We start from the raw sequence: 24,513 nt of genomic DNA, 5'->3' as shown, positions 1-24,513 counted from the left end.
GTCGATAACAATTTTCATGGATTGAGGAAAACTTACACTTTTGTTGATATCTAAATCAGTGGTTTTGCTAAAGTCTGCATACAAGACGATGGAAAATTTGTAAATCGTTAAAAATTTTAATTTGTGGTTTCCCTGGTTCCCAAAGAAATCAACGAAAAATAATGAAATCACAGTATTGAATTTGTGAAGTGAAATTGTTTTGATCCCAAGTTGACCAGTCAAAAAAATACATCAAAACATTGTTTAGCTCTGACCATTATATTTGAACTCATTGTTGGGAATTAAACATGGGCCACTTGATTTATTGTAGAGCCTGCGACAAAAAGCTCGATATAGGGATAGTGATCTGGCGGCGGCGGTGTTAGCTATCTTCTTTAAAAAGCTTTATGTTTTAAAAGGTGGAAGACCTGGATGCTTCATACTTTGTATATAGATGCCTCATGCTACGAAGTTTCCATCAGTCACATGTCCAATGTCCTTGACCTCATTTTCATGGTTCAGTGACTACTTGAAAAAAAAAGTTCAGATTTTTTCTAATGTTAAATTCTCTCTTATTATAAGCAATAGGATAACTATATTTGGTATGTGCGTACCTTACAAGCTCCTCATGCCCACCAGACAGTTTTCGCTTGACCTCGACTTCATATCATGGATCAGTGATCAAGGTTAAGTTTTGGTGGTCAAGTCCATATCTCAGATACTATAAGCAATAGGTCTAGTATATTCGGTGTATGGAAGCACTGTAAGGTGTACGTCGTCCAACTTGTAGGTGTCATCTGACCATTACCTAATTTTCATGGTTGAGTGGTTATAGCTAAGTGTTTGTGGTTTGGTCTGTTTTTCTTATACTGTATGCAATAGGTATACTATATTTGGTGTATGGAACGATTGTAAGATGTGCATGTCTAGCTGGCAGGTGTCATGTGACCTTGACCTCATTTTCATGGTTGAGTGGTTATAGCCAAGTTTTTGTGTTTTTGGTCTATTTTCTTATATTGTATGCAATAGGTCTAATATATTTGGTGTATGGAACGATTGTAAGGTGTGCATGTCTAGCTGGCAGGTGTCATCTGACCTTGACCTCATATTCATGGTTCAGTGGTTAATGTTAAGTTTTTGAGTTTTGGTCTTTTTTTCTAATACTATATGCAATAGGTCAACTATTTTTGGTGTATTGAATTATTTTATGATCTATATGTCAGTCACAACGAACAACAAGCTATAAAGGGCCCCAAAATTACTAGTGTAAAATCATTCAAACGGGAAAAACCAACGGTCTAATCTATATAAAAAACGAGAAACAAGAAACATGTATAAATTAGATAAACAATAACAATGATAAGTCGATTATCAGGATGTCTGCATATTCATTTTGTATAATATCAGCTGCTAGACACAATATGAAGCCCTGTTGAACTCATTTGCTGTGTTTGACATGAAGCTTCATGTTGTGACTCAAAGCATATATTTTTTTAAATATAATTAAAGATTTTGCTTTCAATAATACATGTATAGCAATAAAAAAGTATATATGAATCAAAACTTTTTGATTTTCAATTTCAAAGGGCGCATATTTATTTTGTCCAAGAACTATGTGTGAAGTAAGAAGTCACAATTTTAAGACAAATACCTCAATTTGGACATGTTTATGATGTAATTCTGACGTGAAGTAAGAAGTAACCATTTTAAGACAAATGCCTCAATTTGGACATGTTTATGATGTAATTCTGACACCACAAGTGATCTTTCTAAATTTACAAATTACATGTTCATTTGTCATTTACATGTATTTTTATTATGGAATGCTTGATTCTTTATACTGTGGTTTCATTAATATCCATAGGATATCAATTCTTATGGATTTCCAAGTAAAAGGTTAACCACGAATTTAAATATTCAACGAAGTACAAATTTTCTATAGGATTATATGAGGACTTTAGTAAAAACATCAACAAGAAATACAATATTTCCTAAATCCACGCAAAAAATAAATACCAATGAAAATAAATGAATCCATAGTAATCTATTTTGCAATTTCAGCGGCCATATATGAATCTTATTATATCCCTACTTTTCAATGAAATATACTAAAACTGTGTGAAATAAATTTATAATTATGTAAATAGAGGGGAAATTAAAAATAACATTGACAAGTTCACAAGATTAATGACTTGAGTCTTTAGGCTGATAAATATTAAATGAGTTGTTAAAAGTTAATTTAAAACTAGGTGATGTGGTAATGAAACAACTCTCCATCAGAGGCCAAATGGTTAGCAACTATACGGTACCATATGGCCTTCAACAATGAGCAAAACACTTCCCTCAAAGACCTAGAAATGACAAATGTCAAACAATTCAAATAAGAAAACTAACAACTTTATACAATTCATGTCCAATACAATAGATTTAAAAACAAATATGATAATCAGCAAAAAATTTCAGCCTCTGGATTACAGTCTGAGACCTAACTTAGAACATGCACATACAGAAAGAAATGTCTGTTTTAAACATGTTTGTTGATATCAAACCCCCCACCTACCCCCACCACCACCCCTAACCTTGGACAGTGGTGCAACAGAACAATTTAGGAACGAAAGAACAAACTGTAAATTTTGTTAACCAGATTTATACTTGATGGCTTTCTCCTTTTTGTTTAAATGTAATAATCTTCCTTTCTTCCATTGTAGACTGCCAAAGATAAGGCTGAGGCCAGGATAGAAATGCTCAGAGATTCTGGAGGTTAGTTTGAGATATGAATAAATCTTATAAATTAGTTCTTTGTTAAAAAATTTATACTGGTGAAAAAATGAATAAAAATGTTAGACCAAATGCCACAGCATATAATTGTTTTGGAATGTTATATTCAGTATGAAGGAAAGGAGATCCGGAATAATCAACATAATGATTTTAATCCAACTACAGAAATAGCAAAAAGACATCTTGAGGGTGAAATTTAGGAGATAACTGTATTGTATTTATGCCCCGATGGCATCAATGTTGGATTTGATGGTCACAAATTAAGTTTACTGGCAACACGTTAGTGGAGACAGTAAACAGGTATTTGCGATCATCAAATCCCCAATTGATGCCGTTAGAGCTTAAAATACAATATTGTTATCTCCATTCTAATGAAACAGAAAGAAAACGATGTTAAAACATGTAACTAAAATCTGTCATATGCCGTCTGCACTTGTGCGTACGTCCCATAGCATCAATTATCAAATGATGCCATGTAAAAAAGTGACGTTATTCAATCAAAATGAATGTTACATTAGAATCTTATATAATCCACAGGTGTCTATACAATATGTCAAGCTCTCTATATATTCTCCCCAGGCCGTTTTTTTTCACCGTGATGCTATAATAATTCCCGCGACGCTATAATTATTCCCGCGACGCTATAATTATTTTGAAGATGCTATTTTACTTGTCCTCAATTTTGAACTTTCATCTATTATCGATTATCATCATAAAAATTATATCACCTTTAATTGTAATCCCTTTAAGTCGGACACTAAAAGCAATTAAGAGATTAAATAGCTAGGTGTTAATTGCCCTCAGGGTGATTACTGTTTGGATGCGAATATCCCAAGCTGACACTTGTGACATGACTAATACCACATGTCTGCAATCACCAATTTCGACATGGAAAAATGCAATCACAAAACAATTCGAAATCTACGTTTTGTATTACGAACTTTCAAAGATTGAAACGTTTTTTATTTTTTTTTAAAAAGGTCGTTTATTTGTGCATCTCTCCAAAAATTACTTTCTTTCTCTTCCGGTAATACGAGTGCGAGAATTTTGGTTTAGAGCTAAACTAAGTTTAATACTTCTTTAAAAAGTTATCATAATTGGCTTAAGTTTATGTTTAATCCATTTAATGCATTAAAAGCGTCTTATTCATGCACAATCTTTTGTCAAACAATGTTTATTCTCAGACTCATTTTCGTAAATTTTTCTACGGCCGCCATTGCACATTTTTGTGTAAACTGCGGATCGGAACCAGGCCAGATATGTCAAAAATCCGCATTTTCACGATAATAACAACAGATGGACAGTAGACAGAAAAAATATACCATACATATCATTTTGATGTAAAGATAAGAAACAACTGGGACTAATTCATTGAGTGCCATGAAACAATGAATTTAATTCATATACATGATAAAAAAAAGTTTTTAAATAGATTTTTTTTTGCTACTTTTGCTACTTTATCTTTACTTGATATAATATAAAAATAGTTAATTTTGTGTACTAGATATTTAGTTTTGTATTTTTTTACGCAAAATGTGATGCTATCCAAAATTTCTGGGGAGAACACTGATATATGATCTGAATATGTTAAATAGAGCTCATTTTACATAAAATATTGTCACAATTTTGAACGAAAAAAGACCAATGCATATGATCTGTTCCTAGTTACATGTATAATTAGATATAGGAAGATGTTGTTTGAGTGCAAATGAGACAATTCTCCATCCAAGTCACTATTGTAAAAGTAAACAATCATAGTTCAAGGTACAGCCTTCAACACGAAGCCTAGGCTCACACCAAACAGCAAGCTATAAAGGGCCCCAAAAATTACTGATGTAAAATCATTCAAATGGGAAAACCAATGGTCTTATCTATAAAAAACGAAAAACACTTAAGAACCACATAAACAGACCACAACTACAATAACTGAACAGCAGATTCCTGACTTAGCACAGGTGCAAACAATTGCAGCAGGATTAAACATTTTAATGGTACCAAACCTTCTCCTTTTTCTGAAACAGTCAAACCTTTAGATAAATTGTAAATATTGTATATTTTAATTGATTTCTTTACAGTAAATGTAGATGAATGGTTAGCCAGTGCTCAGGCTGAAAGTCTGCGGGTAGAAGAAGATGCCATGTCCAGAAGTTCTAGTCAAGTGTCTGTGAGGAGTGATAGTACGGGAAAGGTTAGTTCTAGTGACAGGAAGAGTGGGTCAATTGTTAGGTGCACACTGAATATTAAAGTTTCACTAAAATGCAAAATTCCTTTAGGCTTGTATGCAGACTTTGGCAAGTCCCTTAAATTGAATACCCACTACACAGCTACTTTTGCATAGGTACTATTTCTGTACTTAAAATTTGTAGTACTGGAAATTTCTTTACTTTAGAATTATTGTCATATTGGTACTTGTCTTTTCCCATATTTGATTTGTACTAAAAATATTGGTACAATAATAATACCAACACTGACCACAGTATTCCATGTTTGAACAACATAACTTTATGAGATTTGAAAAAGACAGATGTTCAAAATGCTAAAAATGTAACCGTGCATCAAAAAATCTGTAGTCCTTAAAATTCAAGTACAAATTAAGTACTGTAAAATACTGGTACCTAAATATTACAATAATTTTATCATATCTGTGTTCTTTTCTTTTTAGATGAGCAATGAAATTGAACAAACCTATACAAAGTATGATGACGATGATGACTTCATTGATGACACATTTGAAGCTACAAAATATGATGATAGCTACCTCTCACATGGAAGTTCTGAGCATGCATACCCAGTGCCAAAGAGATGTAGAGCTATTTATGATTTTCAGGTATTTTTATTTATAGTTAATAACAGTACTTTAAAGTCACAAGAAACTGATAGTAAGTTTTGTGACCTTTACTTGTCAGTGAATAAAAAAGTAATCTAAAAGCACAAAAAAAAAAAGATTCTGAAGGCAAGAATGTGTTTCAATATAGGTGAGCGGTATTGCCAGTTGTAAAGTGCCCCAACATTGAAGCAAGTTATGATTTAACATTATATTAATGTATGGAAATGGGGAATGTGTCAAAAGGAACAACAAAGCAGAAGACAGTCCAAGCCCCCAATATCTCTTCTACACTGGGAGAAAATCCCACACACAGAGGCAGGCTTCAAATGGCCCCTTTAAATAAGAGAAGTTATCTTTGACAAAACAAAATTATTTGCAGTGATGTATTTGCCTAATTCCATTTTTGCAGGCCAGTAATGGAGACGAACTTGACATGGTGGAAAATGAACAATTAGAAATAATCAGTAGTGGTGAAGGTGATGGCTGGGTCAAAGGTCGTAATCATGAAGGTCGTGAAGGTTACATTCCAGAGAATTATGTTGAAATGTTTGGAGACAATGAAAATATTGAATTTCATCCTGTGACTCAGTCAGACTTTCAGGCAACATCACCTCCTCATACTGAGGTAGTGTCACCGACCTCGTCAATAGATCCCATGAGACAGGAAGTGACATCATATTCCTCTAGTGACATGGAGGTACAGATGACAACCAATACAATGCCAGTAGATAATCCAGATCTGTCAGGTATGCTCTTTGTCCTTCCTTATATTATTTGCAGGGGAGGTAATAACTCTTGCTTTAATTTGATGTGATAAAATTACAAGGGAGGTAATTAGCCCTACTGTAATGGAAAATTATCCATGTGTTTTAAGTTGGGTATTATAATGGTAAGGTGGACTTTTTAATATTTGTTTGATAATAGAATTAATTTCTGGATGAAATACAAAATTTGATTTTGATAGAAGTAAATGGTGAAAACACAGAATAAGCAAGTGTTTCTCTAAAAAATAGAACTGTAATCTGTTAATATGTTGTATGTTCATCAGCACTATTTGGCACAGAGGAAAATATTATATATACCAAAATTAAATATCTGTAAAGAGGATTAATGTTTTGACCAAAGGGAGATAACTCATAATTTTAAAGTGTGTAGTACTTACTTTTCACAATCTAAATTTGAATAAAGAATTTAGGTCCATTAATATTTTTCGTTTTTCTTAACATTAAACATAAATTGATGTTTTAATATCTTAGCTGTTTTAATTGGTAAGAAGTATTTTATAGACAATGGGCCTGTTGAATTTGAATACCAATTTTCCTCAATAGTATTGGTACAAGGTAACCACAAATTTAAATGTTCCACTTATTAAGGTGGTACCTAACACTACAGGGAGATAACTCTGTAAAATCAGCTAAACGTTTTAATTATGTTGTATTGTTAAGGGAATATTAAGCCTTTCACTGATCAAAATTAGAGTTTGTCAAACTGCTATATAACCAGTGTAATTTTTCTGATAAATTGGTTGGTTCAAATATTTTGAAATTTTTATATTTTTGTCAAAGGGTAAATACTTTTTCAAAAATTGATGAAAATTATATGAGCCAAATTAATTTTAGTGAAAGTGTTGGGTACCACCTTTAATGCTCTATAGCAATACATGCTGACGTTTAACAAAACTGAAATCAAATGTCAAATTATATGCAAGTTTTTTCAATCCTATAGGAACTGGAATCCATGAACATAAATATATAAAAATAAAAAATAAACAATAGAATTTCAAAAAAGGAATTAAAAAAGAGCACAAATGTTTTGGTCACTATGGTTACAGTGTTAAACACTGGGTAAAATTATCATTGAACATAATCTTAAAATTAATCATTCTATTTTTTTGTACAGATGGAATTTGGGCCAGAGCTTTGTATGACTATTCAGGTTTATCTGACGAGGAATTATCATTCAATGAGGGAATGTTGATAAAAGTTCTACGTAAAGATGATAACGGTGTGGACGATGGCTACTGGGAAGGAGAAATAAATGGGAAAGTTGGTGTTTTCCCGTCACTGGTAGTGGAGGTACTACACTCGGGTTTGAAGGTATAGTAAATTTGAGATATCACTTTGATAAGAACAAATTATATATACTTTATCACCTACTAATTTTATGATTGACTTGCAATAGTTATTTCTCCAAAAAAGATGGAGAATTTAATTCTGAATACATTTTTAAGGGTTTGTTAGTTTTTCCACTGTTGTGAAATTACAAAAAAATATACTGTGTATTGTAAGATGTAAATAATATTATATGTACACATTTTCTTTAGTTTATAATCATTCACATAAATACCTAATGGTTTTTTGGGGTCATTTTTTAGAAGACAAATTTCAGTTACTTGTAGGATGTATGAAAAAAATGCAATTTTTTTTTAATTGTTGCTCGACAAATCAAGGATTAATTTAAAACAGAAAACTCAGAAATATTTAAATGTTCATATTTGTAGCATGCAAATACTCTAATAACATATTAGCTCTTGATCAATGACTGCTATTTATAATTTGATTGTCTTGAATACGCCTGTTTTCTTGCATGTTTACAGAATTGTAATTGACTAAATCTGCTTTAAAAGAGCATGCTGAAATTTTCTAGAACGTCTTTGAACATAGAACGTATATAAACCTTTAGAAAACTGTTACATTATTGCAGGATTTTTTACATTCACTCTTTGACTTGACTTGACTATTTATAAGAAACCAGGCGCGGATCCAGAGGGGGGGTTCCGGGGGTTGGAACCCCCCCTTTTTTTTGCCCGATCAATGCATTTGAATGGGAGCATATAGCTGGAACCCCCCCCCTTTACTCTGGGTTGGGAACCCCCCCTTTTTAAAATGGCTGGATCCGCCCCTGGAAACTCATCTTGTAGAAGCAGATCTATAAGGCATTGGGAGATCAATTTAATGGTTGGTAAGAAAGATTACATTAAAGCCATTAAACCAATAATTTGAATTGGCAAATTCTGAAATACTGAACATCTCTCTGCAAAACAAACACCAGAAGTGAGAATGTATTTGCATCCTTAAAAGACTTTTTATTTGCACACATCATTTTAAAAAAGAATTACATATATATATACATTGTCATTAAAACAGGTTCCTCCACAGTTATCTCCCCCTCCTGTCACCATAACACCGGCCACACCAGCTGAGGAGATTGCTCCATCACCATTATCACCATCATATAAACAAGGTGAGGACAGAGTTAATCAATGCTCAAAGGTTCAGAGTTCCAAGTTCAGTTCAAAAATTTGTATAAAGCTGAATAGCCATGAAAATACAAATAAACAATGTCTATATCTACATTCAAATTTGTATTATATTTTTTATCATACAAAATTAAGTTGAACAATTTTAGTTTTAATTTAAATTTTTACATTTATTTTTATATTTCTAAATACATATAAACTTATATATTTCCTGTCTTCAAGTTCAGTAACTTTCATTTTAAAGGGAAGTAATTTATATTTATTGTAAGGGTGTTGATACTGTAAATGAAATATTGCTCCCAGAAGCCAAATTATTGAAATCCTAATTGTACTATGTATAAGAAAATGAACTGCATTATCAATGTTAGTTTATCCTATAATGAAGTATCACTAAAATGGTTCATCAATAATTTGAAAATTAAACTTGTATTTCTTCCTTTACATGTTTTAAGGTGGTACCTAACACTACAGGGAGATAACTGTGTAAAGTCAGCTAAATGTTTTAATTACGTTGTGTTGTAAAAGGAATATTAAGCTTCTCAATGATCAAAATTGGTGTTTGTCAAATTGCTATATAACCAGTGTAATTTTTCTGACAGAAGGGTTTGTTCAAAATTTTTGAATTGTTTATATTTTTGTTTTAAAGTAAATACTTTGACAAAATTTCATGAAAATAACGAGCCAAATTAATTTTAGTAAAAGTGTTGGGTACCACCTTAAGACAAAATCTTTGTAAGGTTTATTTTTTTTATGCAAACTAGGGTCATTGTGCATATTAAATTATAATGTCTAGGTTTTAATTGAGTAGTTAATAGATGTGTTTTTTTACTCAAAATCCATGAAATCAGCTAGTCCATAACAAACGTTTATAAATCATTTTATTTTTATTTTTCTCAATCCAGTTGACAAAATAAGTGTCTTACCTCTGTATCAGCAAATTCCTTTCTTTTAAGTTTATTATTTTTATACTTTTTTATTGTTTTGCCTGCAACATTTGTGATACCTGCTATGACCCCAAACCTTTCAGCATAAAATTAAATCATTACCAGTAAACAATTTTGTGTGTCTGCTCTATTTATTTTATTCCCAAATTTCTGTTCCTATTGTTTTAATTTAGTAATGTGGTATTTAGTTTCAGCCAGAACACATAGGAGTTCTTCTCATCATCACCGTAAACCCCATTCAAATCATCGTAGATCACACTCCGGCACAATTAATGCTGATTCTTATGAATCAGCTGTGTAATAGGTATAAAACTTCATACACGAGACTAACACGTTTCTAAACGCTAGCAGCTTACATACATGTTATCACAAACCACTAGTAAATATATTGTTAACTGAAACAGCCATTTTGATGTAGACACAGTATAACATTTGTTCTTAAAAAAATAAAATTCACAGAAAAAGATTAAACAATGATATCTATATCTCTGTTTCATGTAACTTGTAAGTATTTGAGTATGACAAACATCCAGCCAGTTCAGAATTTTTATGTCTATTATCTTGCAAATCGTTATCAATCTTTTAACATTTAGAAATACGCTTAACAGATTTTCATTTACCGCAAGTCATTTGTCTTAACATTACTGAATTAAGGAGCTGTCCTTGTCTGGTAGAAGTAATCAGTAACAGCTAATTTATCAATGCTAAATTTTTATGATTTTTAAGCTTTTATGTCAACCAGAATAAGAATTTACTGATTATCAAGAGTTGCGTCGGTTGGAGATCAACTTTAAGCATGGTTGATAAAATCTCTAAGCAATAAACACCTAATTTCAACTTTTATTTTGGTATTTGAATGTTCCAAAATCAAGTCTGATACATGTTAATGTATACGTCAACTTCGTACTTTATTTGGCCTTTTTAACTTTTTTGGATTGAAGCGTCACTGATGAGTCTTTTGTAGACGAATCGCGCATCTGGCGTATATTCTAAATTTACTCCTGGTATCTATGATGAGTTTATTTACATAAGGTTGATTTCTATTTGATGCTCAGTTATGTCCCTAGATTACTTAATTTTAGAAAATAATGATTATTGATTCAAATCAAAATTGTTTAGTTCAAAATATATTTACTAGTGTATGTTATTGTATTTTAAACACATATTTTAATTACAATTTATTAATTAGTTGGGGATAATTGTGGAATCAGATTAGAATTAGGATGCATTTAGTAAAGTTTATTTATTTTTATAGGAAGGACTCAAAATTCCTGTCTAAAGATATCTAAAAAAGCATAGTTAATAATTGAATCAAAATGAAAACATCTCTGTTACTTAAATTGAAAGTACATACATTGTCACTTGTAATTTGCATTTAAAGGAACAGATAAATTAGTAAAGGCAACAACTTGCTTAAATTCTTGTTTTAGCCGGTGAATTCATATTTTACGGAAATACAGTTCGGAGAAAGTGCAATAGTTTATATAGAATTTATATATATGGAATGCCATAGTTCTGTCTGTTTTTTATGGTCTATGTTGAATGAGGCATGATTTAATGTATTTAAGCATGAATACATAACATAGAAATATTAAATTCATAGAATTGTTTCAATGTACAATACAGGAAACGTTTTATACTAATTGGATTGCAATATAAGAAGAACCATTTAAGTGGCTCTGTAGATTTAATATAATTTTTATGTGTTTTATGGGTATAAATAAATCAGGAATTGAAATTATTTCTCTGGTGAAGAGTTGTCTCATTAGCAATCATACCACATCATATTATTTTTATATTTAAGGTGGTACCTAACACCTGAACTAAAATTAATTTGGCTCGATTAATTTTCTTAAAATTTTGACAAAGTATTTACTTTGAACTTTTGACAAAAATATAAAAGTTTAAAAAACAAATGAACCAACCGTTTAATCAAACAAATTACACTGGTTATATAGCAGTTTGACAAAAACTTATTTTGATCATTGAGAAGCTTAATATTCTCTTAACAACATGATGCATTAAAACGTTCTTCTGATTTTACAGAGTTATCTCCCTGTAGTGTTAGGTACCACCCTTAACTAAGTATATTTTGTGCAGTCTCTTTGTAAAAAGATGATCAGTATGAACATGATGAACATAATTCTGAATAGGCACTTGAGATTTAAGAGGGTAGATCTTGGTTCAGGGAGATATAACTCTTTAAATCAGTTATGCATTTGTAAAAGTCAAGTTTTGTCAATGAAATTTAAGCATTTACCTGAAACAGATTGGAAATAATCTATGTATCCAAGAAGCTTAGAACATATTTATGAAAATGGCTGACACAAACGTACTGATGATTTTAAGAGTTATTTCCCTTAACCAATTGACTTCTAAAATTCTTATATTCTTTTAGAATATTCCAGTTTAAAGAAAATGGCTTTTACTCAGGTAGTTTTATTTCTGTTTTTGAATATGACTGCAGTCAAATAATTGGACTCAAACTTAGTTCATGTTTTAAAAAAGGATTTGTAGAAAAGGTGGTAACATTATAGGCAACTTAAATCAATATTTTTTAATTTTTTAGTACATATGGATTTGTTCATTCGCATGTACATAGCTGTTTAACAATAGACAATATTATTTATTTTTGTACACAGGAAAATATGCTCGCAGATATTGTTTCAACGCTTCAAAGAGGTTGGTCACACACTCTTTGGTCTGCTGTGGAATAAACATACGCTCGTACTAAATACAACTCTGCTGTGGAATAAACACACGCTCGTACTAAATACAACTGTATTAATCTGATTATAATTAGTCACAACACATACTTGTTATGATCTGAGGTTAAAAACTTTTGTTACGGTTAAAAGGTCATGGACCTGTGGTTAATTTTGTTTAAAAAAATGTAGACCTTTTTATCATCTCTGTTAATATATAACTTTTCTTTTTTTGTTTGTTTGAAATCCTTGTGTCAGAATATATTTTAAAACGTTAACAACCCTGAATAAGATTTTGAAATACTTAAGTTTTCATTGTACAGATGCTGTTTATCCTCTTCTAAACAAAAACCAGCCACAATTTTGCTAGAAATAAATTATTGAATCTATGTTTGAGAATGGAATATATATACATGATACAAAGATTATAAGATTATTGTAAGTCATGATATCAAAATATCACTTGCTGGAGTGATTCACTAATATATATTAGATTTTTAAGTATATTAAAGACTTATTTGTACAGAAAAAGTATAATTACCTGTTTATAAACTTTAAACAGTTTACCCATTTTGAATTCCTACTCCGACTGTTATTTTTCTTATTTATCAAACATCAAATACAAAGTTGAATGTTTAGAGTGTGTGTGTACTGACTTTCTTTAATCAGATTAAACTTACTAACCAAGAACTTTGTATAGCAGAGCTATTTACTAAATAAATACATATGCTTTTAGCACAGAGATTTAACCTAGCCTTGTGGTCATAAGAATGTAAGCACAATTACCATACTTTGGATCAACCCCAATCGAAATACTGGATTTGGTATTTTGAAATTTGGAGCTCAAATTTTGTACTCTTTGAGTACCAGCTAGGTGAAGTTTTATGACCAGAGGCTCTGGGTTCATGTCAGAGTTAAGACATAGTACAGAAACAATATTTTCAATCTTGCACAGTACTAATATAGCAAATAGCTGATGCACATATAATATTATGATACACCAACACTTTCTTATATGCCAAATTAATGTACTAACTGACACTATTGCTGATAATTTGCACCTGTTTATGGTACACATTTCATACTATAATAAACACTAAACTCTATTTTCACAAGTTTTGCTTTGATTTGTTTTTGGTGATAATTTGTTATAGCTACTGAAGGGATAAGGGTTACTCTCAGTCGAGTTGTAAGAAAATGTATGACATTATGAGCCTTCAACAATGACATTGGAGGAACCCATAATAAACAGATTATCAATGGTTTATCAAACTTCAGGATGCTTCTGTACTAGATCTCATCTCAGGGCACCCTTTTGTCAAAGAGATTATAGCTGAAAATCATTCTCATTTTAAAAAAAAAATGTAGATAATCTATAATTGTTTATAAATGTCATATGAAATATTCGTGTCATAATTTTTATTACAAAGTCTTAATCAACAGGCACTCGCTTGAACAGAACAGCAAGAACCAAAAAATGTCAAAGTAACCAATACACCTTGTCGCTATTTAGAAATCTGTTCTGCTTGAACTTTTGACTTCATACAACAATTAATTTTCCATTGTGGCGTCAGATGTTTTCTATTATGACTTCAAAATTTTATGGGAACTTTTGTGATGTCAAGTAATGGCCGACAACTAACGATAAGCTAGTGATTCCAATTCCCTTAGATTTTAGTATATTTCCCATTTTCTATTCTTTTGTTTCCAAAGTTAGAGTAGCATTTGATCATTTATTATATATACATTTTTGTATGATTTTTTCTTTTCTTAAGTATTTGTATTCTTTAATGATTGAAAACTAGTGCATGATAAAGCTTCAATGTATACATGCATCATTTAACAGTCTATTATTTGAAGTTGGAATTATTTTTAACTATGGAATTTGCTTGATTTCTTGTTATTGAAATTTTTAATAAATCCCATGTTTATTCTGTACTGAAATGTTCTGTGCTGCACACAACACTTTCTATTACAAAGAAAATAGTATATTTTCAATAGAATGTACTGTGCCGCGCACAACACTATCTAACCAAAATACATTGTATGGAAAGTGTTATTAAGCCCTCAAAAGATCATAATACAAAATAAACATGGAATTTATAAAAAAAATTAAACACAAGAAATTATGCGAATTCCATAATTAAAAATAATTCCAAGTTCAAATAATAGCCTGTTAATTTTGTTTAATTTACAAAATATGCCTTCATGTTTTGATTTTAATTTTGGAATGTTATTGCATTTGTTTTATTTATTTTAAAACTATTGAGTTTTGCACTTTCTAATTATATATTATGCATCCATGTCTTTCTTCCTAGAGTAATTTAACATTTTAAATTGAGATATGAACAAGATCAGTATATTTGAGATTTTTCTTCTGACTCTTAGATCTTACAAATTCACATGTTTCTTTATCAGAATGAAGATTTTTCTTCTGAGTCTAGATCTTACAAATTCACATGTTTCTTTATCAGAATGAAATCAAAATGTATAAATCTTTGTTTTCTAGGTGACACTGTAGATGATATAGGTAGTCAAAGAAATGAACAGGTTAGTGTTGGTTGTCTTGGAGATATATTTCTTCATACATGTGTTGCCATAGAGATAACATTGTAAAAAAATAACTACCTAAACACAAAATAAATGAACAAATATATATTAATTATTTCCTCGATTTAAATTAAGAAAAAAGCGAAGATAGTAACAAGGGGTATTGATATTAAAACAAATAGAGTTTGCAGTGTATTTGTACTTTTTTTTTTAAAGATGTGCCATTAGATCTTGAATACTAGCTTTTTGTAGTCGTGTACTCACATTTCAAGATTTTTTCTTATAAGTTTTTAGTTGATTTTCATTATTTGGTGATTTTCGGTTAATTCTGAGTAATTTATACCACCATAGCCATTTTTATACGCCCGTCAAAATTTTGACGGGACCTATTATGGTATACAAATGTCCAGTGTCCGTCTGTCTGTCCTGCTTAAACATGTTGCAAAGTAACTTGAGAACGACTTATCAAAATTTCATAAAACTTAATACAGTTGTTTCTTATGATGATCAAATGATCTGTATACTTTTTGGTGAAAATAAGATTAAAACTTATTGAGTTACGACACTTTGTAACTAAAACAGGGGTGTGTTTTTTTTACATGTCGCACTGTATCTCAAAAACGATTCTTGATTATTGCTTAAAACTTTACACACTTCTCAATTATGTTAATCTTAATATCTGTATACTTTTTGGTGATGATTCAAAATTTCATTTTTGAGTTATTGAGTATTTTGTAAAAAAGAAGGAGGGGTTTTTTACATGTCGCACCATATCTCAAAAATGATTTATGATTATTGCTTAAAACTTTACACACTTCTTTGTTATATTAATCTAAAGATCTATATACTTTTTGGTAATGATTCAAAATTTCATTTTTGAGTTGTTGAGTATTTTGTGAAAAAGGGGGAGGTTTTTTTTACATGTCGTGCCGTATCTCAAAAACGATTTATGATTATTGCTTAAAACTTTACACACTTCTTTGTTATATCTAAGATCTATATACTTTTTGGTGATGATTCAAAATTTCATTTTTGAGTTATTGAGTATTTTGTAAAAAAGGGGAGGTTTTTTTTACATGTCGCACTGTATCTCAAAAACAATTTATGATTATTGCTTAAAACTTTACACACTTCTTTGTTATATTAATCTAAAGATCTGTTTACATTTTGGTTTTGATTCAAAATTTTATTTTAGTGATATTTAGTTTTTTGTAAAAAAAAACAGGTGGAGGGGGTGGGTGTTTCAGATGTCCTGCCGTGTCTCAAAAACAATATATGGTTATTGCTTAAAACTTTCTCAGAAACTATTGATGATTATTGAATATAACTTCCACACAAGACGTTAGGCGTATCATGTGCTCATGGCACAGCTGTTTATTAGTTACTTAGTAAACACAGTGCATCGCTGTTACATTTAGAAATTATTTAAAAGTAGAAAGATTGTGAAAGGATAAAAAATTTTAATGTGAAATTGTAATGATATATTTCTCCACAAACTAATCTTAAAGAATTATGTAGTCAAATATTATGTATCTTATTCTGCAACCAGAAAGGTTTCTGTGCATATTGAAATATTATGAAAATTAGGCAAAAATTAAGAAAAAGTAGATTAATTTTTTAAACTTATTAATGTAACCATTAATTTTGGACACAAAACATCTTTTAATTGGCTAAAACAAAATTGTGTATCAGCTCATAGACATAATTTTGTCATGTAACCTTGACGTCATATGATCTGACAACACTCTGTTCTACTTTTTGTATTGGTAATTTTTACATCAACCAATGAGACTAATTTGTGAAGTATAAAAGTATACATGTTTTTTCATGCTAGCAGTGTGATGATGAACACTAGGTAAAACTGAACATCAATGTTGTACTTTATACACTAGGATTTATTTTATTGTAGTTTTTAGAAATTAGTGTGTCTAATTTTAGAATTAAATATTTTTTAGCTAGATCACAATTTTGATTTTTGATTTAGTCATTACATATCTGTTTATAATATTTTACAAAATACATGACCCTTTAAAAACAGATTTTTGTTGCTTGTTGTGTTGTATATATATATATATATACATACATGTTCATAAAATTTTTAAAAAAGTAAGTAACATTTGCCAAAAAATTGAGAATGGAAATGCATTATGGAGAATGTATCAAAGAGACAACAACCTGACGAAAGGGCAGACAGCAGCCAAAGGCCACCAATAGGTCTCAAATGCAATGAGAAACTCCCGCACCCAGAGGTGTGCTTCAGCTGGCCCCTAAACAAAAATGTGTACTAGTTCAGTGATAAAAAATGTCATACTAAACTCCAAAATATACACAAGACAGTAAAATTAAAAATCATACAAGACTAACAAAGGTCAGGTATTAATCTGTATCATCACATTTATGTAAGTTATAAATTACTGCCAATTGTTAAAGAAATATTCTGTATAATTGATGATCTATATTTCAGATTTTAAAAAAGGTCCGATTTACCTCAGCCTCCCTGAATCAACAACACTACAGTGGATATAATAGTTATGATGACTGTGATTATTATGATTATGATTTTGATGAAGATGGAGAAGAATCTGTTGTATGAGGTCGTGACCAACTGTAATTGTTTTATACTGACCTTTACCAGTGGAAGAATCTTTTGTATGAGGTTGGGATCAACTATAATTGTTCTATACTGACCTTTACAAGGTGAAGAATCTTTTGTATGAGGTCAGGTTCAACTGTAATAGTTTTATGCTGACCTTGGTTATAAAAGCCAGGACCAAGTATACAAAAGGGAAATAACTCTTGTTAATTCCAAGGAAAAGGTTATATGCTAGTGTTATGATGACCTCCGTGAGGTCAAGGACAGATCCATCTACTTTACATAGGAATATCCACTGCAGTTGTGATCAGGGTTAAAACTAACTGTGCATTATATCGTAGTTATGCAAATTTAGTGCTATTATCATGTGGTTTTTATAACATTTGTACTTGAATGTTCTAATTATTCAGTGACCTGTTGAAAAGGTCAATATTATAAATACTGAATTGAATCACATCTTTGTTGTCAAGATATATGACATACTTATAGCATGACAATTGTGTATTGGATTTTTAACAAAAATATTTGATATTGTTTATAGACAATCTAGCATATGATAAAGTTTGTCAGATATGAAACTGGGCCCTTTTGTAAAATGAGCTGTTGCTTCAAAACAATTACAAGATGAACATGATTTTCTCTCCTTTGAGAACTTAGGAAAAAAGTCTGAATATCTTTGATTATTTGGGTTTTTTTTTTTAAAAGAGTTGAAACCCTTAGCACACCATATGCTTGAACATAACATAGTTCAGTTTTATGGTTAAACCAGTTTGGAGTAAAATTTAGGATATTTAACATCTCATTCAGGAAAAAATGGTAGTCGAATATAGTGGATTTTTATAATGCAATTACATTTTGTAGTGATAAAAAATGGTTGAAAATTTTCTTTAAGTAGTGATATGATTAATTTATAACTAATTTGACAATGAAAAATTGACAGTTCATCTAAATATGAAATGTTACTTTTATTTTAATTTAGTCTGAACTTAGAAACTTCAAATTACATAAACAGCTGATATTGAAAAAAAAAAGATCTGATGTTTTTATTTCTATTTTTCTAGTCATATTTAAGTGCTTTTATGTGTATGGATCTGCAAATTTAAGAATCTGCTTAAAATCTTTAGAAGATTATCAGGATGTTAATGCACATTAGGCACGTCCAACTTTTACACAAATTGTTTTGCTGTCTGAGATGATGTATAAAATCCATGTGCATTAAAAAATCTTTGTGAAAAAAATGGGGAATATTTGAAAGGGCGATTAAAAATCATTAACTGACAATTTGAATGTAATTTTATAAATTATATATGGATTCTTACAATGCATAATAACAAACACTTATTACATATATATATATATGCACCATTTATATAATGTATAAATGAAGTAGAAATATATCAAATTACACTGTATTAATATAGTGCTTTAATACCAGTTTTAATGTCTGGAGTATTTATGAAATTTTTTAAAACTTTTTCTGGTATAAGATAAAGAAGAAAAAAAAATAACTACTCAATTTAAAAAAAACAACAACATTAATATAGTAAAGAAAAATACCTACAAAGTGCAGTTTCTGAAATCCTTTACATGATGTGTTTAAAAAAAAAAATTTCATTATGCAAATTATATCACACTAAAAGTCACCAGAATCTAAATATGCAATGTATAGAATTGTTGGTTTATATATCTGTTTTGTAAATATTGAATATTCCTCAGCCTATGTATTAATCGGGCATTTTTCATTTGACAATTAAGGGGAGATAACTCACATTTTATGTTGGCAAAGAATGGGAGATAACTCATGTTGTCTGTAGGCAAAGATCTCTTTAAAAGAGATGAGTTTTAAAATTTGTCAACTTAAAACCAGTGATATACATGTATATGTTGTTTTTGTGCTGTGTGCAAAATTTGTTACGATTATGTTTTTAAAATCCAATTGTGCCATGCTAATTTAGACACAAGTTTCTGATTGCAAGTTGTGCCCAGTATGTATTACAAGATGCATGACAAATTTTATTTCTGAATTTGTTTAACAATTTTCATGCATAAAATATGGAATTATTTTTATGTGTTTTGAAATTGGAATTATCAAAATCATTTAAAATAGTGAAAGGTTTGAACAGAATATATAAATCAAATCCAATCAAGTATTTTTCTTATTTTTAAAATCTTTGCTCCCCTATTGATGTGGGAAATTTGGTGTTTCTAAAATGATTTATTTTTTAAATGATTCATATGGATTGAATTTTTAAATTAAATTTGATTTCTAATAATGTGCATAAATTATCATTCTTGGGATGTCATTATTTGGGGATTTCGTTGGTTAAGGTGAACCACAAATTTACAGGTTCATGGAAATACAAATTCTCAAAAGGCTTGTGAGCAAAATTTTGCAAATCCACAAATCAAATTCCATAAAATACAATTGTTGCTCAAAGCCATGAAAACTCGAAACCCAAGAAAATAAATAAATCTAAAACTGTTCTCAAATTATGTGTCCTCCTCTTTTTTTCCTGTACAAATAGCTCAACAGTGTACTTATTAATCAAAGTATTATTTCGTGATGTGATATTGTGTATTATAGATGGGCAGTATAGAGTTAATTGTTTTTAGAGAAGTGATATTGTATATTATAGACGGGCAGTATAGAGATATGTTTTTGTTATGGCTAGTTTACTGTGATCATTGTGTAGACAGATAATTTATGACTTTACAGTTTGTGTAATGGTCTAGAAATGAGAGAGTTTTTGTCCTGAACATGCATGTAATATTTGCAACTGGACGTTAAGCAACCTACATATTGTGATATATCAGGAAGGAACCGCCACATTCCATTGTGTGTTATGAAAAAGTCTGTTTTCACTGGGTCCTATTTGATGTTGATATCCTAGTAAAGGGCCCTTTTCTTTCATAATCAGACAGTAAAAGGGCAAGAACCTCAGCGAAATTCACTTTAAATCATTAATAATGTGTATTTCCTCAAAGAAAATGCTTTTGTTTACTGTTAGAAGTGGAACAGTTGAAAGCCATTATCAGAGCCAACTTCAAGAGTTCTAAAAAAATTTAGATTTTGACCTGAAATATTTGATTTATTTAGATCTAATTTGCTGACTGGTTGCTGGAATTATTGAATCAAAATGATCTGATCAGCTTTTTTCAATATCAAAAGATCTGATTGGTCAATAACTTTGAATTTTTGAAATCTGATTGGCTTAGAAATTGTAATGATTGCTGATCTATTGATGAATGAATCTCCAGTTTGAATCGTTATGTACAAATTAGTAAATGAAATGACAAGAAAATTGAGAATAGAAATGGGGAGTATGTCTAAAAGACAATTTTAAATAAGAAATCCTAGAAAAAATTAACTTATTGTAGAGTAAATGTTGAAATTTTTAATAAAAGTCTTAGACCTTACACACTGTATAATAATTGAAATGTTAGAGCTGATTACATTTGTAGATTGTGTCATATTTTTATCACAGATCATTCCAGATATAGGCATTGTTTATGTTTAATCAAACATTTTATTCATGTGTATAGTACAACAAACATAGTAACTCATTATTCATTTTGAAGAGAATTTCGCAAACAGGGTGAATTAATATTTAATAAAGCGAGAATTAGTTAAAATGAAATAAATGACAATGATTTTGATGCATTAAAACCTTTGGTGCATGTTCCAAGACCACTCTTTATTGGGGTTGGTGTTTTTAAAGTATTTCACTATATAGTTTAGGACCACATTAGGTTTAAAATTGAATTACTTTTAATTGGCATTAATATTATGAAAAGCATTATAAAAATGGACGCAAAAAACGAGGAAGAAATTTCATGTTAGTGATTGAATAGTATTTTTTCTTCATTTTGAAAATGTGCTTTTGTGTCTGCATTTTGCTTTGAAAGATCCGAATTAATAAGTATTTATAATGGGTATCTTCAGAACTTCTTGTAATTGAAAAATAATGTTAACCATCTATTATCGGAAAAGTTCATTTAAACTAAAAGTTTAATACCTGGCTGCCTTTTATATTGACCTTGAAACATTTCTGTATAAAGACTTTTTTTGGTGGTGTTCCAGGGTAAATATTGCTCTTTCCCATTTGAGAGGTTATTTTAATTAATGATATGATCCTACAGCCACTTACCAAATCACATTAGACAGATTTAATACAAGCTACATATATGGTTAATGCATACACTTTTTACATTTACATGCACTACTCCTGAGGTTGCTTGGGTTTGGTACCCCCCCACCCCCTCCCCTTTTTCAAAATCATAAAACTGCATCTGCCCACAATCACTTGTATTATGCTAATGGTTATTATTATATTTTAGTTAATATGCTAATAAGACAGGAAATTATATCAACAGTTGTGTATTGTTATCGTTGTTGTTTTTAGACAACTTTGTTTATTAAATGTCACTATGAATTGTTGTCTTTTCATTATGACTGCTGACTAAATACACGAGGTGTAAAAATACCATTGAAAACTCATTATCTCATCCAAGAATAATTCTAAAGTAAGATTGGGCAAGTAATTTTTATGCCCCACCTACGATAGTAGAGGGGCATTATGTTTTCTGGTCTGTGCCTCCGTTCGTCCGTGCGTCTGTTCGCTTCAGGTTAAAGTTTTTGGTCAAGGTAGTTTTTAAAAAGTTGAAGTCTAATCAACTTGACACTTAGTACACATGTTCCCTATGATATGATCTTTCTAATTTTAATTCCAAATTAAAGTTTTAACCCCAATTTCACGGTCCACTGAACATAGAAAATGAAAGTGCGAGTGGGGCATCCGTGTACTTGGGACACATTCTTGTTGTAAATGAAAAAAGACTTAATTTCCGTGTGTTCAAAGCACTTTCCTACATAAACTTTCATCAGGAACAATCCAACCTTTCTTTGAAAGCCAGAGTGTGTGACCTAAACACATGAAGAGCTATACATTATATGACAGATGACCTAAAAAATTTGCTAGAATAATCTAAGGTCAACTATGATTATCAGTTGTTCTATTTGTATTTCATATTATCATAAATAATTGAAACTCTACCAATTTCAAGTGCAGGTAAAATGCAGCCATCAATAAATGAATGAACACTATCAAAAGTAAAAAAAGTATTTATTTCTGACATATTATTGCACTTTCATAACACTTTCATCATGTGGTATACAAATCTAACATTTGTAACATTAGCAATGTACAATAACCTATAAACAAAGCAACATTACCAACATTCAAAACTTAAAATCTACACATAATTTAAATTCTCTCTTGCCTCTGTTTACATGATTGTCCTATGAAAAATATTAGGACATTTACAAGGCCTAAAGAAAATCTGGTTATACATTTTATCAATTTAAATCTATACACAGCCTGAAAAAAAAGTTTTGCATTTTCCCCTGCAATTTATTGTATGTCAAATGAGAAATTCTGGGTCTAATCAGATGAAATATATACATAGCTGCCACAGGAAATTATACTGCAAATAATTTACAAAAGAATACAATATGTCATGGTAGAGTGCCTCAACAGTATGTACATTATGGGAACATGTTTATATGGACCTTTTATCGTGTGTATTGTATTACATTTGCACCTTTATATATATATATATATAAGCTTCAAAATTTTAATGCAATGTTTTTCTTGAGATGAAAGAAAAATGTTCAAATATGAAACATTCTTAGCATAACTTAGTTCCAGATGTGTAGCAGGATCTGTTAACCCTCTTGAGCACCTGAGATCACACTATTTCTTGATTGGGACAAGTGTTGTTTAGATGTTTTTTTGGCCTCAAAAGCCAAGAAGAACACTTACTGTATCACTAGTCTGTCCACTTTTAGGTTATGATTTAAACAATGGAAATAGCAGATACCTTTGACTCCAATCTTAATTGACTAGAATAGTCAGTTTTCCTGAAAACATTTAATGGTTCTCTCCAGGCACTGTGACATCGTCCACCAAGAAAAAAATGACTGCCATGAAATAGGCAACAGAGCTGATAGAGGCATTTAACACTTTAAATCAATCAATCAACTAGTGTAATGTTTTGAAAGACACAGTGAGGTGTTATTTTGTATAACACTTAATATTTGACCTCTTCTGACTGCTGTGATATAAACCAAATGTGGTAAATTGGTGTTTAATACATTTTGTACCAACAATCAATTATTTTTCCTTAAAAAATTGTGTTCCACTGTCCATAAACCATTGTAGTGAATGGACATTTATGTGTGGACACACAAACAAAAATATTGTAGCATCTGCATATTACCTATATTTGAATTATTACATTATCTGTGTTTGGTCCAAAGAATCATAGTCAATTCCTACAGTAGAAATTATGAGCAAATTAGAACAATTACAATAAAACAATTTACAATAATTCTTTTTTAATATCGACCTGTTTACAACTTTCACAGACTAGCACTCGGTCAATTTTAATCAATATACCATTCGTAGCTAACATATCTAAAGTTACTCCTTTTGATAATTTGTTGATGCGTAGGGTTGTTTCGTCAGAGTCAAAGGTCAAATTAAGACTATCTGATTGGATAGAAGGAATAGTAAAGATGGCGTCTTTTGACATGCCTATAGAAACCACTACTCCATTTACCATGTGTCGTTCAAGTAGCTGAAAATAGAAATTTTACTAGGCATCATAGGAAGTCATCTACCAAAATCATTATGCTATAAAATTAAAAATAAAGATTTGCATGAAAAGGCTGAAATTGTGAGTGTTTAAAGTCGAAATGAATTTGTCTAAAATTGGTTGAATTCTTTTGTATCAATTTTCGTAAAATATCTGCAAAAGTTTTCAACAATTGGTCATCTTCGAAAGATAACTTAATGGTTTGAATTTTTATAAATAGA

At 30.3% G+C, this 24,513-nt stretch overlaps 2 protein-coding genes across 13 annotated transcripts in view; one reads left to right on the top strand and one right to left on the bottom strand.

Moving 5' to 3' along the window:
• Positions 1-22,068, top strand: part of LOC139486319 (F-BAR and double SH3 domains protein 2-like) — a 57,350-nt gene extending 35,282 nt beyond the window's left edge. For 2 of the 11 annotated variants that reach the window (XR_011655542.1, XR_011655543.1), the window contains 10 exons: positions 2,688-2,739; positions 4,833-4,945; positions 5,420-5,584; positions 5,994-6,330; positions 7,484-7,680; positions 8,731-8,827; positions 9,976-10,091; positions 12,430-12,469; positions 15,002-15,042; positions 17,507-22,068. Coding sequence is in view for 9 of the 11 variants with exons in the window: in XM_071271175.1 (XP_071127276.1) it covers positions 2,688-2,739; positions 4,833-4,945; positions 5,420-5,584; positions 5,994-6,330; positions 7,484-7,680; positions 8,731-8,827; positions 15,002-15,042; positions 17,507-17,635 (1,131 nt within the window). In the remaining 2 variants the exon portion in view is untranslated. The remainder of the gene's footprint in view (positions 1-2,687; positions 2,740-4,832; positions 4,946-5,419; positions 5,585-5,993; positions 6,331-7,483; positions 7,681-8,730; positions 8,828-9,975; positions 10,092-12,429; positions 12,470-15,001; positions 15,043-17,506) is intronic. The other 9 variants (XM_071271181.1, XM_071271180.1, XM_071271175.1 and 6 more) reach the window with 6 other exon arrangements.
• Positions 22,069-22,741: 673 nt separating this feature from the next.
• LOC139486317 (transforming growth factor-beta-induced protein ig-h3-like) overlaps positions 22,742-24,513 on the bottom strand; it is a 39,573-nt gene continuing 37,801 nt past the window's right edge. For both annotated transcript variants that reach the window (XM_071271172.1, XM_071271173.1), the window contains one exon: positions 22,742-24,274. In XM_071271172.1, coding sequence (XP_071127273.1) covers positions 24,017-24,274 — 258 coding nt within the window. In that variant the 3' untranslated portion in view covers positions 22,742-24,016. The remainder of the gene's footprint in view (positions 24,275-24,513) is intronic.

Source organism: Mytilus edulis, chromosome 8, assembly GCF_963676685.1.
Source record: "Mytilus edulis chromosome 8, xbMytEdul2.2, whole genome shotgun sequence".
Classification (NCBI taxonomy): Eukaryota; Metazoa; Mollusca; class Bivalvia; order Mytilida; family Mytilidae; genus Mytilus; species Mytilus edulis.
Note: the sequence above shows the minus strand (reverse complement) of the source record. Positions and strands in the feature narration are given on the sequence as shown.